Source organism: Zootoca vivipara, chromosome 2 (genome assembly GCF_965207765.1).
Source record: "Zootoca vivipara chromosome 2, rZooViv2.hap1.1, whole genome shotgun sequence".
Lineage (NCBI taxonomy): Eukaryota > Metazoa > Chordata > Lepidosauria > Squamata > Lacertidae > Zootoca > Zootoca vivipara.
This window is the reverse complement of record NC_142584.1, coordinates 110,568,179-110,586,890: the sequence shown is the minus strand read 5'-3', so window position 1 is coordinate 110,586,890 and position 18,712 is coordinate 110,568,179. Positions and strand designations below refer to the sequence as shown.

The 18,712-nt window shown below is 48.0% G+C and overlaps 1 protein-coding gene across 1 annotated transcript in view; it reads right to left on the bottom strand.

Moving 5' to 3' along the window:
* Positions 1-411: 411 nt before the first annotated feature.
* Positions 412-18,712, bottom strand: part of PRRT1 (proline rich transmembrane protein 1) — a 29,386-nt gene continuing 11,085 nt past the window's right edge. Inside the window, exons 2-4 of the mRNA XM_088663667.1 lie at positions 11,945-12,369; positions 8,745-8,921; positions 412-2,401 (exon numbers count right to left, since the gene is read on the bottom strand). Of these exons, the coding sequence (XP_088519793.1) occupies positions 2,225-2,401; positions 8,745-8,921; positions 11,945-12,369 (779 nt within the window). The 3' untranslated portion in view covers positions 412-2,224. The remainder of the gene's footprint in view (positions 2,402-8,744; positions 8,922-11,944; positions 12,370-18,712) is intronic.

Here is an 18,712-nt window from a genome sequence, read left to right as displayed (position 1 = left end):
TTCCTTCAAAGAGCTAAGGACAGAATACATGGTTCCTGTGTTTAATCCTCACCACGACCCTGTGAGGTAGGTCAGGCCGTGAGACGGTCATGCAGCCAAGTGGTCAAAGTCAAATACTGTATACTCTTACATGTTCATAATAATAATAATAATAATAATAATAATAATAATAATAATAATAATAAATTTATTATTTGTACCCCGCCCATCTGGCTGAGTCTCCCCAGCCACTACTCTTAGTCTTATCACTGATACTTATAAGCCGCTCTGGGGCTCGGGAGTCATTTTTGGTTGAAGAACAGGATAAAAATGCTGCTAAGATACATACGCTTTGCCATTACATCACATGGGCACTATTTACAAGGTGTCATTAAAGTAGGGGATCAGTTTATTTTTATTTTTATTTTAAAAAAGTGAAATCTCCGCACTCCCCGCAGCTGCAGTCTGAAGTGCTTGCAAACCGTAGACTAGGCCTCACTGGGTTACTCCGTACAAGTCAAAATGCCTTTCTTGCAGTCTTGCCCTGGCTTCTGCCTTGCTCACGGGAAATACCACTGTCACACCCTGTTTTTTGAGGCTCTGCTGCTTGTTCCCCATATTTTGCCCATTCTCCACCTATTTCTTTTTGCTTTTTAACAAATAAAAAATAACTAAAAGTGGTTGTGGTATGTTTTTCATATGGCAGCCAAGGAACGGCCTTGCTCTCCAAATGAAAGTTTTAAGTGACTGTTTATTACCTCTATAAACCCAGCTTGTAAGGCAAGCAATGTGGATAAGAGATGGCTATATTTTAATCTACCCACAAGCATTGAGAAGAGAGTGGGTAGGAATCCGAATAACTGGCTACATACAAGGCTTTGTGTGATAGCTCAGTCAGTAGAGTGGGAGACTCTTCATCACAAGGTTGTGAGTTTGAGCCCTACATTGGGTGAAAGATTCCTGCATTGCAGAGGGTTGGACTAGATTTATCCTTGTGGGTCCCTTAGGTAAAGGCAAAGGTAAAGGACCCCTGACAGTTAAGTCCAGCCGCAAACGACTCTGGGGTTGCGGCTCTCATCTCGCTTTACTGGCCGAGGGAGCATGACAGTTTTTCCGGGTCATGTGGCCAGCATGACTAAGCCGCTTCTGGCAAAACCAGAGCAGCGCACGGGAACATCGTTTACCTTACCGCTGGAGTGCAACTTATTTATCTACTTGCACTTTGATGTGCTTTCAAACTGCTTGGTTGGCAGGAGCTGGGACCGAGCAACGGGAGCTCACTCCGTCGCGGGGATCTGAACTGCCGAAGAGATCCTTTAAAGCAATACAGGGAAAGCTCAAGAAGGGCTGGGCAGCTAGAAGCAGATGCCCAAATGAAATGGTGAAGGGAAGGCTTTGGCTTCCTAACTGCACGTGAATATTTTTGACCGCTATCTTGAATAACGGTTTGGGAATCAACCTATTTTAGAAGGGGTTCCTATCTAAAACGGAGAGCTAAAAGACAACAGAGCGAGGCTGTATTATTTAGTGCAGAGAGGAAGGGTGGATTCGGATGGAAAACAAAATAAAAGGGAGGTAAGAGGTTCAAACTGCCCCCAATATTCGGTCACTCCACCTCCTCCTGCAAGGAAGGGAGAATTGTCTGATGGAACAGCAGCAACATTGGCAGAGCATCTTATTTGGCCTTATTTCACATGGTGGAACTACCAGAAAGCAATTGTGGATACAAAGGGATAATGCTTAATGAATACACAGGTGTGATGCATTGTCCTGTTAAACGGGCAGTCGGATGCATGCAGAATGCAGCAGAAGGAAGGCGGCTGTTGCCATGGGCGCGAGAGAGCGGAGCCTACTCTTTGGGGAAGGAAAGAAGCAAGCAAAGTACTCTGGATTAAAATAAAAAAAATTAAAAACCGGCAGGATGGAAAATTTGTTGCGAGAAGCCCCAGCTGACGGACCCCCTCGGGTGTGTCAGCATTCAGTCTGAATATCGTCTTCCGGAAGTCATTTTGCTGAATAGGTACCATTAATACTGCCGAGAGCTTTGGGGGAGACGGTTACCAAGCATTCCAAGTATTGTTGGCGGTGGGGGAGGAGACGGTTGCTAAGGACCGCAGGGGAGACGGTTGCCAAGGACCATCCTTGGGAGCAACGGTTGCCGGGGTGTGTTGTCGTTTTCCTTCCAGGGCTGTTGACACCAATTGCCAGGGGCACAGGAGGAGTCGGAAGGCAAGGCTGCCGGGCGCTAAGGGTCCCAGTCATTGTCATGGTGCTGGGCAGCGATGATGATCACTACAGTGAGGATTGTGCACAGGACCATGGCCGCGATGCCCACAGCCAGGCTGATGAAGGAGAAGTTGCGGGCCTCTCGTGAGGCAATTTCTGCTGATACGATGTCGCCGCGGGCAACTGCAGTCCGCACCTGAAGTGAGAGTAGAATGGTTATTTCGTGTGCTGTTTAATGCCAAAATAGGCTTCTGAGCAGTTTACAAAACATACAACCCAATTATTTGATTGATTGATTGATTGAATTAATTTATACACCACCCTATACCCGGAGGTCTCAGGGTGATTCACAGAATAAAATCAAAATATAAAACCACAAAATACATAATCAAAATAAAAACAACAATCCAATAACCCCCCCCCCAAAAAATTTTTTAAAAGAGCATAGGTTTGCCTGTTCTGGGGGTTCCCCCAGGACTCTGCAATAGATTTGGGGGTGGTCAGTGTGTGGGGGGGGGGAAGAGCTCCCAGGCCCTTTTAATATCCTCCCATTTTTTGTTAGCCTTTGTTAGACTGTTCATCTCTTCCCTGTCCCTGTTTTTATCCGCTGGACTGTTTTAAGGGTTGTTTATTTTTTTGATAGGGACGCGGATGGCGCTGTGGGTTAAACCACAGAACCTATTGGGCTTGCTGATCAGAAGGTTGGCAGTTCGAATCCCCACGACAGGGTTAGTTCCCGTTGCTCTGTCCCAGCTCCTGCCAACCTAGCAGTTCGAAAGCACATCAAAGTGCAAGTAGATAAATAGGGAGGGTAAACGGCATTTCTGTGCACTGCTCTGGTTCGCCAGAAGCGGCTTAGACATGCTGGTCACATGACCTAGAAGCTGTACGCCAGCTTCCTCGCCCAGTAAAGGGAGATGAGCACCGCAACCCCAGAGTCGTCCGCGACTAGACCTAATGGTCAGGGGTCCCTTTACCTTTATTTTTTTAATATGGTTTCAGCTTTCCAAATAGCTCCGTTAATTTATTGTGGTTGTCTATGGATTTTGTTCTCTGTGCTGGTTATGGATTTATTGTGGCATCTTTGCGGTATTTTATTTATATTTTTGACTTTCAAAAGCTGTTTTTAATTCTCTGCAAGTTGTCCAGAAGCCTATGTTTTACAGAACAATGAATAAATAAATAGTCTGGCTGGAACTTCCGCTCTGTGCTGCTCAGCTCCAGATAACTTAACCTTGAAAGAGAACAAACTACAGTGGTGCCTCGCTAGACGAATTTAATTCGTTCCACGGGTCTTTTCTTATAACGAAAAATTCGTCTAGCGAATCCCATAGCAATGCATTGAATGTTTTTATTTTATTTTTTTGCCCATAGGAATGCATTAATTGAATTTCAATGCATTCCTATGGGAAACCGCGATTCGCTAGATGAATTTTTCATAAAACGAATTCGTCTAGCAAGGCAACTAGAAAAAAACTTTCATTAAGCGGAAATTTCGTTAAGCAGGGCATTCGTTAAGCGAGGCACCACTGTACCCCAGTGTGGAAACTGGGCCCCAAGTGTGTAAAGGGAAATTAAACAGAAGAGGGACAAGGGGAGGCCAGGACAAGTAATAAACTCAGAGGGTGGAACTGCAATTCCCAGGATTCCCTGGGAGAAGAAATGATTATCAGCCATAAGCTATACAAAGAAACACACCCCATTGTGTTCAAATGCTTAGACCAGGAGTGGGGAGTCTTAGGCCTATGGCCCAAATATGACCGTCTGGGTCTTTCGATGTGGCCCTCAGGATTCTCTCCAAGCCACAGCCCTCACCATCCCTGCTCCCATGGCCTCCTTTGCCTGGAATGTGTCACTGAACTGTGAGAATCCCTTATGCTTGTCTGGATAGAGAGAGGTATATGTATGGAAACCCCTTGACCTATGCAAACCCTGCAACATTTCTCTGATGAAAATAGAGATGTCCCCTCCAAGTTTTCTTTGATGAAAATAGGGATGTCCTAAGGAAAGGCCAAAGTATCCAAAACTTTGGCCACCTCATGAGAAGAGAAGACCCCCCCTGAAAAAGACCCTGGTGTTGGGAAAGATGGAGGGCACTAGGAGAAGGGGACGACAGAGGACGAGATGGTTGGACAGTGTTCTCGAAGCTACCAACATGAGTCTGGCCAAACTGCGGGAGGCAGTGGAAGACAGGAGTGCCTGGCGTGCTCTGGTCCATGGGATCACGAAGAGTCGGACACGACTAAACGACTAAACAACAACAAGGAAAGGCATGACATTCCAGGATCAAGTCAGAAACCGGGATGGCTTCTGTAAATCTGGACAGTCCCTTGGAAAATAGGGACACTTGGAAGGTCTACCTATGCGTAACTGGGATGTAGCCAAACTATAAAGGGAAGAGTCACATCTGTCGCCCCACCCACTTTTGCCTGTAGCCCCACCCATCACTGACATCTACCCCCCCCTCACCTGAAGGTATTGCCTATGAGGCAATGTGGCCTTCAGGCTGAAAACATTTCCCCACCCTTAGCTTAGTGTCTAGTTCAGGGGTTCCCAAACTAAGGCCTGGGGGCCGGATGCGGCCCAATCACCTTCTAAATCCGGCCCGCGGACGGTCCAGGAATCAGCATGTTTTTACTTGAGCAGAATGTGTTATTTTATTTAAAATGCATCTCTGGGTTATTTGTGGGGCCTGCCTGCTGTTTTTACATGAGTAGAATGTGTCCTTTTGTTTAAAATGCATCTCTGGGTTATTTGTGGGGCATAGGAATTCGTTCATATAATTTTTCAAAATATAGTCCGGCCCCCACAAGGTCTGAGGGACAGTGGACCGGCCCCCTGCTGAAAAAGTTTGCTGACCCCTGGTCTAGTTAACTCCATTTAGGACTGTAGCAAAAACCAGTTTGTAGCTTTTATAAATTGCTCCAAGAGCACTTTTCCAACGTTGTCATCTTTATAGCATGTTCCCAGAACACTTTTCTCTCTGAGTAGGAGTCAGCGGCCGCCAAGCACCAGAGTTACATGCTATTTATCCTTTATGGGTGGGCGGGCGGGCAGGCAGGCAGGCAGAGATGGACTCGGCACCTCAGCTGGAGGCAAGAAACCTTGCGCTCTTCCAGCTTGGCAAAATGGCTGCCAGCCTCCTCTCAAGCACGGGATTATTTCCAGAGCACAGAACGAAGCGACTGAGTACAAAATGTGTATGCGTGTGGGAGGTGAGGAGTGCCAGCCAGACGTGAACAGGGAGTGCGCCGAGCATATGTTCCTGAGGAATTAAAACTGTTTCCTTTCCCCCCATTTTAACTCCTTGCAATATTCCTCAAAATCTTCAGCACGTTTCTGCGGATGAGAAAGGGTGGCTTATCGCTCACAACCTGGGACAGGATTTACCGTCGTGACAAGATTAAGACCTTTAACAGCAACGGTGTCGGTTGCCACCCTATTCAAGCCCATTGACCGCATTAATAATAATAATAATAATTATTATTATTATTATACCCCGCCCTTCCCAGTCAAGACTGGGCTCAGGGTGGCTAACAACAAGAATATCAAAGCAAACATAAAAGAGACAATTCAATTAAAATACAGATTAAATACAATGTTAAAATTCAATTTTAAAATTAGGAATCTACAAATGGAACCTCATTTAAATAGGATAAAACCTTAGGGGAGGGTAACACCGGGGTCAGACTGAGTCAGTCCAAAGGCCAAGCAGAACAGCTCTGTCTTCAGGCCCTACGAAAAGATGACAACTCCTGCTGGGCCCTAGTCTCCTGAGAGTGAGCGTTCCACCAGGTCGGGGCCTGTTACTGAGAAGGCCCTGGTCCTGGTCGAGGCCAGTCTAACCACCTTGTGACTCGGGATCTCCAGTATGTTATTATTTGTGGACCTTAACGTCCTCTGCGGGGCATACCAGGAGAGGTGGTCCCGTAGGTACGAGTGTCCTAAGCCGCATAAGGCTTTAAAGGTCAAAACCAGCACCTTAAACCTGACCCTGCACTCCACCGGGAGCCAGTGCAGCTGGCAAAGCACTGGATGAATGTGATGCTGTGGCAAGGACCCGCTGGAGTTTCTGGATCAGTTTCAAGGGCAGCCAAGCAGGGTTGCGCAACAGCCGTGATCATTGCGACCAAGATGTCGTTGAACTACAACTCCCATCATTCCTGACCATTGGGAAAGCTGCCAAGGAACGATGAGGGTTGTCGACCAACTGTTTAACAGTGGAACGGTCTACTTCGGAAGGTGGTGGACTGTCCTTCATTGGAGGTTGTTAAATGGATGTTGGATGGCAGTCTATCAGGGGTTCTTTTAGCTGCGATTCATCATTACAGGGGGCAGGACAAGACGAGCCACGGGCTCCCTTCCATCTCTACTGTTCTATGATTATAGGAAAATAGTTCCATAGACTCATAGAATGGTAGATTTGGAAGGGACCCTGCAAAGCAGGAATCTCAACTAAAGCTTCCAAGACCGGCAGCCATCCAACCTCTGCTTAAAAACCTCCAAGGAAGGAGAATCCACAACCCCCCCTGGGGGGGGGAGACCATTCCACTGTCAAACAGCTCTTATTGTCAGGAAGTTCTTCCTGATGTTTGGTCACAATCTCCTTCCTTGTAATTTGAAGCCATTGGATCGATTCACTCAAGAGCAGGAGAAAACAAACTTGCTTCATCTTCCATGTGACAGCCAGTGCCGGATTTATGTATAAGCTAAACAAGCTATACAGTTCAAGAAGGATACTGACAAGCTGGAACGTGTCCAGAAGAGGGCAACCAAAATGGTCAAAGGCCTGGAAATGATGCCTTATGAGGAATGGCTTAGGGAGCTGGGTATGTTTAGCCTGGAGAAGAGAAGAAGGTTAAGGGGTGATATGATAGCCATGTTCAAATATATGAAAGGATGTCATATAGAGGAGGGAGAAAAATTGTTTTCTGCTGCTCCAGAGAAGCGGACACGGAGCAATGGATTCAAGCTACAAGAAAGAAGATTCCACCTAAACATTAGGAAGAACTTCCTGACAGTAAAAGCTGTTCGGCAGTGGAATTTGCTACCAAGGAGTGTGGTGGAGTCTCCTTCTTGGAGGTCTTTAAGCAGAGGCTTGACAGGCATATGTCAAGAATGCTTTGATGGTGTTTCCTGCTTGGCAGGGGGTTGGACTGGATAGCCCTTGTGGTCTCTTCCAACTCTATGATTCTATGATTCTATAGCTTAGGGCCCCAAAAAATTTAAAGGGGAAAAAAACTGGACGTACTTTTCCAAAATATAAGATAAAAAACAAATAAAATAAAATGTACATACATCAACAGTGTTTTGTGTTGCGATAGGCTCCTATGATGTAGGTAATGGGCCCCGCCTGCTAGCCTGCTCCCTAAAATATCACATATAAAGGGCCCCATTACCTTCAGTAGCTTAGGGCCTCATCAAACCTAAATCCAGCCCTGGCAACAGCCCTTGAGATATTTGAAGATGATTGACTAAGATATCGTCTCTCAGTCTCCTCTTTTCCAGACTAAACGTACCTAGCTCCTTCAACCATTCCTCATCAGGCTTGGTTTCCAGACCCTTTATTATCTTGGTTGCCCTCGTCTGCACACCTTCCAGCTTGTCAACATCCTTCTTAAACTGAGGTGCCCAGAATTGGACACAGTATTCCAGGTGTGGTCTGGCCAAGGCAGAATAGAGTGGGACTATTACTTCCCTTGATCTGGACACTATACTTCTGTTGATGCAGCCTAGAAGAGCATTAGGTTTTGGTTTTGGTTTGCTAATGCAACCCCCCCCCCGCCACGCACACAGAAATAGAAATACATTTTAAATAAGACTGAAACCCTAACGAAGTAGACACTTGTTTTAAAGACCCATTTATCCCACTGAGAAAGCCTGTTGGAACAGGAATGGATTCCATAGTATGGGAAGAATGCAGATGCAGTGGTACCTCGCAAGACGAATGCCCTGCAAGACAAATTTTCCGCAAGACGAATGTGTTTTGCAATCTGATGGTGGCTCGCAAGACGAATACGTTTTGCGAAAAATTTAATTAATACGTTCCTATGGTCAAAAAAAGAAATTTCAGTGCATTCCTATGGGAAACCGCGATTCGCAAGATGAATTTTTCGCAAAACGAATTGACTCGTGGAACGAATTAAATTCGTCTTGCGAGGCACTACTGTAGTAAGTGCTGGTTGTATCTTGACATGAAGGCTTTCCCACAGAACAAAGCCAGCCCCACCAAAAGCCCTGCTCTGAGTTACTGCGTAGCAGGTTTCTGGGATCTTTGCAGGAGAAGCTCTCCTGTAGCCTGCAGCAATCTACTGGGTTTACAAGGGATAAGGCAACCCCTCAAGTAACCTGGTCCTGAGCTGAACAGGGCCTTGTACGGATAGCTCAGCCGGTAGAGCATAAGACTCATGATCCCAGGGTCGTGGGTTCGAGTCCTGAAAGATTCCTGCATTGCAGGAAGTTGGACTAGGTTTCCTTCCAAGTCTACAGTTCTATGATTCTTGTCCCTCCCCTCTTCTCTTCCTCAGCTGGTCGCTCACCTGCACGGCCTTGATGATAGCAATGATCCCCGTGGGCCAGAAGCAGCAGATGGTGGTGAGGACTGCGATGGGAAGGTAATCGTGGGGCGGGCGCCTCGGTTCCAGGATGGCGATGCCGGGGGTCATCTGTGTAGGGGACAGAGATGGTGGAGGAGGAGGGTTGGCCTGAGGGTAGGCCTGCAAGCAAGAGGGGAGAAAAGCCCATGTCACGGGAGGAAGGAATCTCCGTTTTGCTTCTCTCCGGGAGTATCAAAGGTGGCCTAAAGCAGGCACCCCCAAACTCGGCCCTCCAGATGTTTTGGGACTACAATTCCCATCATCCCTGACCACTGGTCCTGTTAGCTAAGGGTGATGGGAGCTGTAGTCCCAAAACATCTGGAGGGCCGCAGTTTGGGGATGCCTGGCCTAGAGCATTCAGCACACTCAGGTGGATTTCATATTGTAAACCCCTCGGAAAGCATAGGCCCGGCCTAACTGCTGTTAGTAACGCACCAGGCACATGAATGGCACAATATATGTGAATAAACACTTCCAGAACTGTACCACTTCGGGATGCAGGTGGGAGACAGGGTTCTAGGGATGGGGAAGAATCTTGATTCACTTAAGGTTTTTAGATACAGTGGTACCTCGACTTACGAATAACTCAACTAACGAATGTTTCGAGTTACGAACGGAGCTCCATCCGCCATTTTGGATGCGGTTTAGATAGGATTTTTTTGACTTACGAAATTTTAAAATCCCCCCATAGGCTTCTACTTACGATTTTTTCGACTTACGAAGGTCCATTCGGAACGGATTAAATTTGTAAGTTGAGGGACCACTGTATTCACTTATGTTTTTACGTGTGACGAAAATGCGGGAGGCAGTGGAAGACAGGAGTGCCTGTTGTGCTCTGGTCCATGGGGTCACGAAGAGTCGGACATGACTAAACGACTAAACAACAAATGCTGCCCAGAGTTGCTGGGGAATCCCAGCCAGATGGGCAGGGTATAAATAAAATCATAATCATAATTTAAAAGGCAAACCTGCCAAAAAGCACACTCTCCAAAACAACGCACAGACTGAAACACAGCCACCTTTCAAACTTTGCTCCAGATTTTTGCAGTGCAGTTCTCCAGCCAGATAACGTGCACACAAATGCAGGTACTAGGTTAAAGTGTGCCTTAAAATGCACAAATGAATGACAATAGCATGCAAAAACTCATCATTTTGGTGACTCCCCACCTGTTCTGGCACCCCACATATATACACAGTGGAACCTCAGTTTACGAACACCTCGGTTTACGAATTTTCGGTTTACGAACGCCGCGGACCCATCTGGAACGGATTAATTCGCTTTCCATTACTTTCAATGGGAAAGTTCGCTTCAGTTTATGAATGTTTCAGTTTATGAACAGACTTCCGGAACCAATTACACCCATGCTTCGGGTTAAGTACGCTTCAGGTTGAGTACTCCGCGGACCCGTCTGGAACGGATTAATCCACTTTCCATTACTTTCAATGGGAAAGTTCGCTCCAGTTTATGAACGCTTCAGTTTAAGTTCTCCGCGGACCGTCTGGAACAGATTAATCCACTTTCCATTACTTTCAATGGGAAAGTTCGCTTCAGTTTATGAACGCTTCAGTTTATGAACAGACTTCCGGAACCAATTGTCTTCATAAACCGAGGTACCACTGTACTGTAAGTGGAAAATTGTACTGTAAGTGGGGAGCACCCTCTAAATACCCTCTCTGCTACTCTCTCTCCAATCCGGATCAGAAATACTGTAGCAAAACTATCCACAACTGGAAGCTGGAATTGAAGCAGGAGGCAGCAGAATGTGAGGAAAATTGGTGGCTGTGGCTGCTGCGCTGTCCCGCATTTCAGCTGTTAGGGGGGAAGGCTGAGCAGTAGGGTGATGACTTTTTTACAACCTCACTTCCCTGTATCATAATTTGATGAGCTTTCACTAAAGATTAGATAAAATCTTACTTTCAAAGAGATTTGATTTTAAAAAACCACGCACAAAATGATTTAAAAAAATTTATCAGTTTTTTGACCATTTTTGAAGTCACTGTAAGCAGATATAAAATTGAACCCAAGCTTTAGAGTCACATATATACAACATTATATAGGGTCATCAAACACACAAGGAAGCTTTTTTTAGCTGCATTAACAGTATAGACGCCGCTAGAGGACGATGTTTTGCTACCTCTCCTGTAGGTTCTTTTTCCAGCATGCCCGGCAGGGTCTGCTGGCTGAGTTTTAAGGTCCCAAAAAGGGGCTTTTACCTTGCGCAGGTGTGACATTTGTATACCCTATCATAGCTGCCAAGTTATCCCTTTTTTACAGGGATTTTCCCTTATGCTGAATAGGCTTTCTCGCGAGAAAAGCGAAAACTTGGCAGCTATGTACCCTATGTTGCTAAGAACACTCCCCATTGTGGAATGTGGTGTTGTGTCCAAATTTGATACGAAATATTTATAAAATTGTTAATACAATTTTATGAAATGGTAAAACGGCATGCAAAAAAAATTAAAACCGGTTTGTGTGTGACCTTTTTAAATATTTCAATGGGATATATACCTCATTTTAGTCATCAATAGGCAAAAGTTCATCCATTTGTGCTACAGGAAATAATTTTTGAGGAAAAAAATGAAAAAGTCATCACCCTACTGAGAAGCCGAAGAAGAAGAAGAAGAAGAAGAAGAAGAAGAAGAAGAAGAAGAAGAAGAAGAAGAAGAAGAAGAAGAAGAGGAGGAGGAGGAGTTTGGATTTGATATCCCGCTTTATCACTACCCGAAGGAGTCTCAAAGCGGCTAACAATCTCCTTTCCCCTCCTCCCCCACAACAGACACTCTGTGAGGTGAGTGGGGCTGAGAGACTTCAGAGAAGTGTGACTAGCCCAAGGTCACCCAGCAGCTGCATGTGGAGGAGCGGAGACGCGAACCCGGTTCACCAGATTACGAGTCTACCACTCTTAACCACTACACCACACTGGCTCTCAGGAAAGCCCTGCTGCACATCCAGCCTTTTCTCTGCCCCTTTGGGCTCTGGGAAGGGCCACAAGAACTCTCCAGCTCTCTCTTCCCCATTTCCAGGTATGAATTAATTTATTTGATTATTTCCCAGCGCCACACATATATGCAATTGCACACAAGTTGATCACACCCATAAGAAGCACTGCAGATTGCCCCCCCCCCAACCATAAACAACTCACCGCCCCTACTGGGTAGACCGGAAGGTATGCCGTGCACGGCTGCAGCTGGACAGGGTATCCCGGGTGCATATAGCCTCCGATCGGTAGGGTCCCAACTGGTGGATGAGTCTGCACTACGTAGCCCTGAGGGGCTCCATTGAACTGAGTTTCCTGCATGTAGGGGTCCGGGGGGAGGCGCGGCAGGGTAGCGGAATGGTGGCGTGGCGGGCGTGGCAAGGTGGCTGATGTAGGGGGAGGGCGTGGCAGGGTAGCAGCCCCTCCAAGCCGGGGCAATGTGGCAGTGCCTGAGTGGACGGCAGTGCCTGAGTGGACAGCAGGGGTGTCGCTGTAACCGGGGATGGGGGCATCTTGCGGTGGTGGAGGAGGCGGCTGCAAAGGGGCGTTGTAGGGGGGAGGAGAGGTGTGGGGTACGGAGTCAGGGAGCCCTAAGGGGGAAGGAAAAGACAACATGGGGGGGGGAACCACAAAGAAAATATATTAAAGAAGCATCAATATATACTCAGCAGCACAGCATAATTTGAGGTTAAAAGAATTTCAGAAATAGACTGGAAAGAGAAGTTGCTGAATTACAACTTATCACCAAGCTCAAAACCATGGAGGGACCTGGTTTGAACAGAGACATAGGATTCTTATCTCATTATACATGATAAAGCGATCTTCAGCCATCTCAACCCTTGCTTTTTCATGCAAAACCATTTGCAGTCGTTTTCAGTCATCAACAGCTATCAGTCAGTCAATCACCCACTTCCACCACCCTTCTGAGTGATACCCCTCCCCACCCCCTCCCCACCCCTTCTCCACATAAGTGCCTGGGGACTCCTATTTCAGTGTATCTGAAGAAGTGTGCATGCACACGAAAGCTCATACCAAAATAAAAAACTTAGTTGGTCTTTAAGGTGCTACTAAAGGAATTTTTTTAGCATAATTTGAAACATTGGACTTTAGCTGGTAAGGGGTTCAGAAACGCCCCCAAAACAACAACAACAACAATCCCCCAAACAGGACTACGTGTGTCTTTTCCGCGAAACCTCCCTTTCAACAACTGAACAAAGGCACATTCATTTAATATATCCAGCAACATTGTCTTGAATTCAAATCTCATCCACCAAAGTGCTTGCAATCCGCCTGAGCTTCTTGTTGCCTACAAATCAGATACGCATTCTCCCCATTCTGGCACTCAGATGACTGGTGAAAACGACTTTTCAAACAAACATACCAGACCTATGTATGCTTTTCTCTTAGCTTGGCCTCTCATGTTCACTCAAATAAGTTCTAACGCTGGTGGGATGCCCTTTCGATGGAAATCCAGCTAAACATCAAAGCACTCATCATAGAGATGCAATGTGACATTACTTCCCCCATACTGCACCTTTACCAGGCTGATGTACAAGGGGCAGAGGAAGGCACGCCATGCTGTCATATTGAACAAAGCCCAGAAATGAAGATTCACAGTCTGTATTTTGCAGGAGGGGCCCAAGCTTTAGGTTTGCACAATTAAGGGACGTCCCTTTCCCCCGATAAGCATTCATCATGCTTTGCGCTCATGATATTATTGGGGCGGTTAAACACAGCCGCACTTTCAATATCATTTGCACCTGCAAAAGCTTTGGGGTGCTTTGCTTGCAGTAAGTCAATGATATAGTAACGTTGCAGAAATACAGTAGAACTGCAGAATGGCATACCTGCCAAGTGTCCTGGGAAAAAACAGGATATCCTGGTTTTTTTGTGAGATTGTGGTGGCCATTTTGGGTGCTGTGCTATCGCGCTGCGCTCTCGCCCCCCAAAAAACACTTGGGGGGGCAAGAGTGAGTCGTGGGGCACATGACTCACATGGGAGTACGTCCTGGAAGATTAACATCCCAGTTTTGGGTGGGCTGTCCAGTATAAATCCACCACTAATGTACTATTATTGCATCAGTTACAGGCACTAGTCTGGAGGTCTTTTTGCAGTCTAGAAAGTGACAGAGAAAGAAATTGCAAAATGTGAGATGAATGAATGACTATAACTAGAATCATAGAGTTGGAAGAGACCACAAGGGCCATCCAGTCCAACCCCCTGCCAAGCAGGAAACACCATCAAAGCATTCTTGACATATGCCTGTCAAGCCTCTGCTTAAAGACCTCCAAAGAAGAAGAAAGATGTAGGAACACCCTGCAGGTCTATCAGGATGAACGCTCCTTGCCATATAACCACACTGTGTAAACAAATAAGAATGAAAGCTTTCTAAAGTCTGGATCTAGACCAGGCTTCCTCAACCTCGGCCCTCCAGATGTTTTGAGACTACAGTTCCCATCATCGCTGACCACTGGTCCTGCTAGCTAGGGATCATGGGAGTTGTAGGCCAAAAACATCTGGAGGGCCGAGGTTGAGGAAGCCTGGCCTAGACTAAGCATCATGTAAGCTTTGAGCAGGCAAATTAGGATGGATGCTGAATAAGCAGGTTGCCTGGGGGAGCCCTTTTCCCCAGCATTAGGTAACTAATTTTGTGTCTCTGCCTTTCCCTAAGCTACGCTCTTCCGCTCTTCCGTTCTGTGGGTCTTTTCAGTTTGCAAGCTTGAGGGCAGGGCCTCTGCCTCACACTTTAATCAATGCGAGTTGTTTTTTTGGAGATCACAATTGTCTGAAAAGTGAGGTGGATCGATGGAGAACGATTGTAGCATGGAACCGGTGAAAAAGAGGCAGGCAGTGGAGAGTGTGTGTCAGGGACCCTGGGGAGACTGAATTACAAATGTCTTTGGCCTGAGGCAGGGAACTAGTCTAATGTGCTGCCTCGACAGGCCCGGCTTGGGTGTTTGCCGCTTCCTTCTGAAATGGCAGCCGCTTGCCGCCATTTTGTTCAGCCTTCCATGCACCCCACCCCCACGTGCCCAAAGAGTTGCTCATAGGTTTTGCCAGACGAGCAAGCGGCAACCTTCTGGAAGCTTTGGACCAAAGCTGGGGCTGATGGAAGTTGTAGTCTGAAAAACCTGAGAGGAACCAAGGCTGGTGAAGGTTGTCCTACTAGGCCCACCAAGTTGTGCCAGCAAGGAGTAGCAAGCAGGCGTAGCAGCTGCATCCTGGCCACTGGCTCAGGGGTCTGCAGCTCAAAGGTCCACTATGAACATAGAGTTGCCTCTATGACAGGTCTGGAAGAACTGTAGCCCTCCCAAGGTAGTTGGACTCGTCCTCCCTGATCATTCACCTTGCTTGCTAGGGCCGATGGGAGTTGCACTCCAACAATACTGGAACATACCCAGCAAGGGTCCTGGAAAGACTGGGGACACCCCATTTTTTATTGCAAGAGAATGGTTGCCATTTTGGTCGCCGTAATTTCACACCACAATTTCCAACCCTCCCCCCCCCAAAGGCTTCCCCCTTATAATCTTGTGTGGCACCCCAAAACGTGTGTTTTGGGCACTGTGCCCCCCCCCAAAAAGCCTCTTTTTCCAGGGAAAATTGTGGTGCAAAATCATGCAAGATCATGGAAACCAAAATGGTTGCCATTCTATTGGGATAATTAAAAAATGGAAGATGGTGTCCAGGAAGATTGCATCCCATACTATGCCATCCCTGTGTTGGAGGGTATGCTGGGACACCCCCACCTTGTAGGAGCAGAGGAAGCTGGCTTATATCCATAGCTGCCAAGTTCCAGATAGAAAAATCCGTGACCAGCAGTGGCGCAGCACCGGAAGTCGCTTCTACGCGACTTCCGGACATGCGTAGAAGCGACTTCTGGTGCCGCTCGCGCCCATTTCCAAAATGTCCACAGCGCCAGAAGTCACTTCTACGCACTTCCGGACATGTGTAGAAGCGACTTCCGATGCCGCTGCCGCCCGATTTCCGGTGCCCATACATGGGCAGAGCGGCACCAGAAACATGGCTGCCTACAGGAGCTGCTTTCCGGGGGATTTACGGGATATAAATCCATTTGGGAGACCAGCGGGAAATGGTAAGAAAATATGGGGGTTTCCCGGGAAAAACGGGCTACTTGGCAGCTAGGCTTATATCGATTCAGACCCAGCTCTGTACTGTCTACACACCAGGGGTTCCCAAACTGGTCTGTGGACCCCCATTGCTCCTCAAGGTGTTCTGTGGCGTATCTGCGTCGAACATGAAAAAAAAATTAATTCTGTTTTTATTTCTCCTTTTATTTCTTACATCCATGGAGTGCAAATGGTAACGCAAGAAAATTCAAGAAATAAAAGAAGCAATAAAAAGACAATGAGAAACTATTCTGCCTCTAGCACAGTACATTGCAATTGCTACAACAGGCAGAGGGAAAAAAAAATAGTTAAGTGGTCCGGGAAGACCCTCCGCTATTTTCAAGTGGTTTGTTGACAGGGAAAGTGTTTGGGAACCATGAATCTACGCTGACTAGTGGCAGCTCTCCATGGCTTCATAAGGAAGAGCCAGCGGCCCATTTACTCCAGCATCCTGTTCTCACAGTGGCCAACCACATGCCTGTGGGAAACCACCAACAGGACCTGAGCACAAGGACCATCTCCCCTCCTGTGGTTTGCGGAAACCTGCATTGAGAAGCATTGCTGCCTCTGACTGTGGAGGCAGAGCATAACCATGGCGGCCAGTAGCCATGGAGTAGCCTTATCCTCTATGAATTTGTCCAGCCTTTTCCAGTTCTGCTTGGAGGTGCCAGGGATTGAACCTGAGGCCTGGCCTTCTGCATGCAAACAGATGCTCTGCCACTGAGCTGTGGCCCTTCCGTGCATGAGTTCGGTGCGCTCGGACCTCAGAATAACTCTCTTCCAACAGGCAATATGAAACCTCTGGATCGGCCGGGCCTAGTATAAAAGCTAGGAGCTTGGCTGTTGAGCTTTAAGGCTTCAGCATCCCCCGTGCTGGCAGCTCTACTCCTCTTGGCTGCAGCTGTGGGAGCCCATTGTCCTTCTGTGCCTGGAGAGAGCCCACTCTTCAACACTTACAGCCTGGCCCTGGCCCCCAAAACGTGTGGGATTTGTCAACAGCCGCCTGGTATCAGCGCTCTGCCTTCCCTGCCCGCCCCTGCAGTGATCCTGAAGGAGACAACTGTCCTAGCTCCACAAAGACCCATTGTTTGCCTAACATTCCCCACAGCTGTTTATTCCAGAGTCAAGCCAGGCAGGGCGAGGCAAACCACCTCAGGCAGCGTATTCGAGGGGTGGCAGCCTCTCCGGCCATTCCTCCTCAGTCCCCAGGCCACTTTCCTCCATTGGAGATCAGAGCGGCATGCTCCGCAGGCCTTCCATGCACCCACTAAACAGCACTATTGCTCTCAAGTGCGCTGGATAATGCTATCTACAGTAATGGCCTGCATGCACACCATTTATTCAGAGCGCGCACGCACACACACACACACACACACACAGTGGTACCTCGACTTACGAAGGTGATCCGTTCCGTGGCACTCTTCGTAAGTCGAAACCTTCGGATGTTGAAGCATCCATTTCGCGCATGCACAATGTGCGATTTTTGCACCTTGCGCATGCGCAGACCGCACACGCCCCTTCTGCGCAGGCACAGAACGCACGCGCGGCAAAAATACTTCCGGGTTAGTGGACTTCGTAAGTCGAAACCTTCGGAAGTCGAGGCATTCATAAGTCAAGGTACCACTGTACACAAATCCTGGGAACTGTAGTCTGCTAAGGCTGCTGGGATTGTAGCTAGGCCTACTACAGTTTCCAGGATTATTTGAGGGGCGCGTGCTCTAAATGCATGGTCTATATGCAGTCCAATTGCCAGCACTGAACTGCCAGTCTAGTCAGCTTCTGTCCAAGCAATGCGGGTGAGATGTGCAGGAGGGCAGTTTGGTCCTTTGGCTCAGGCAGCAAATTGTCTTGGGCCAGCTCAGAATCCAGGCCAAGGGGAAAGAAACAGGGATGCCCAGTCAGCTATGTGGTGTGTGGCCTACGGGCTCCCTCATGATAACAGCCTTTCTCTCTGACGCAGCCAAGAAGCAGTGGTGAACGGTGCTGCTTGGCTGCCCGGGGTGGTACATACGCAGACCGTCCTGGCGCGTACGCCGTGGTGTCACGACGCGGCCTGATGCATGTGTCGTGACGTCACGATGCACGCACCAGGTTGGACTGCGCATGTCCACACATGCGCAGTCCGTCCGTGGCGGTGCGTGAGGGTGGCGCCGGGTGTGCTCCGCGAGGGTGGCAGCAGCCGGCGCGTGAGGGCGGAGGGCGGTTGTGGTGAGGGCAGTGGCGCGCTCAGCCAGAGGAGGCCAGGGGCAGGCCAGACTGGAGCCAGGGGCGCCCCTCCCCCTGCCCCGCCCCTCCCTTGCTACGTGCCTGCCAAGAAGGGAGCACTCAACCGCTGAAAAAACCCTATAACAATACATTCACAATTAAATTGCAAATGAGCAACGTGAGCATTCATTGAGACTTTTCATTAACGCTATCGCTCAGCATGGTGTGGTTGCCATTAGAGCGGAGGAAGGGGGTGTCACAGGGTCTAACCCAGGCACCCCCAAACTGCGGCCCTCCAGATGTTTTGGCCTACAACTCCCATGATCCCTAGCTAACAGGACCATGCAGAGATGTTGCAGGACTGCCCAGCTCCGGCACAGGCTGATTGGAAAGAAGCAAAACTGGAACAACGAATCACACAAAGACTCAGCAGGGTCTGTGGGTGGGTACTTTGGTCCTGCAAGAACCTACAATTACCTCCCTCCAACATGTTCGCTGTTCCTCTGCAGCGCACTAATGTGCTCCAGCCCACAGATACTGGCCTGAATTCTCCCCGTGCTCTTGGGCGAGGTGGCTCGTCGTGGTCATATCAAGCCCAGT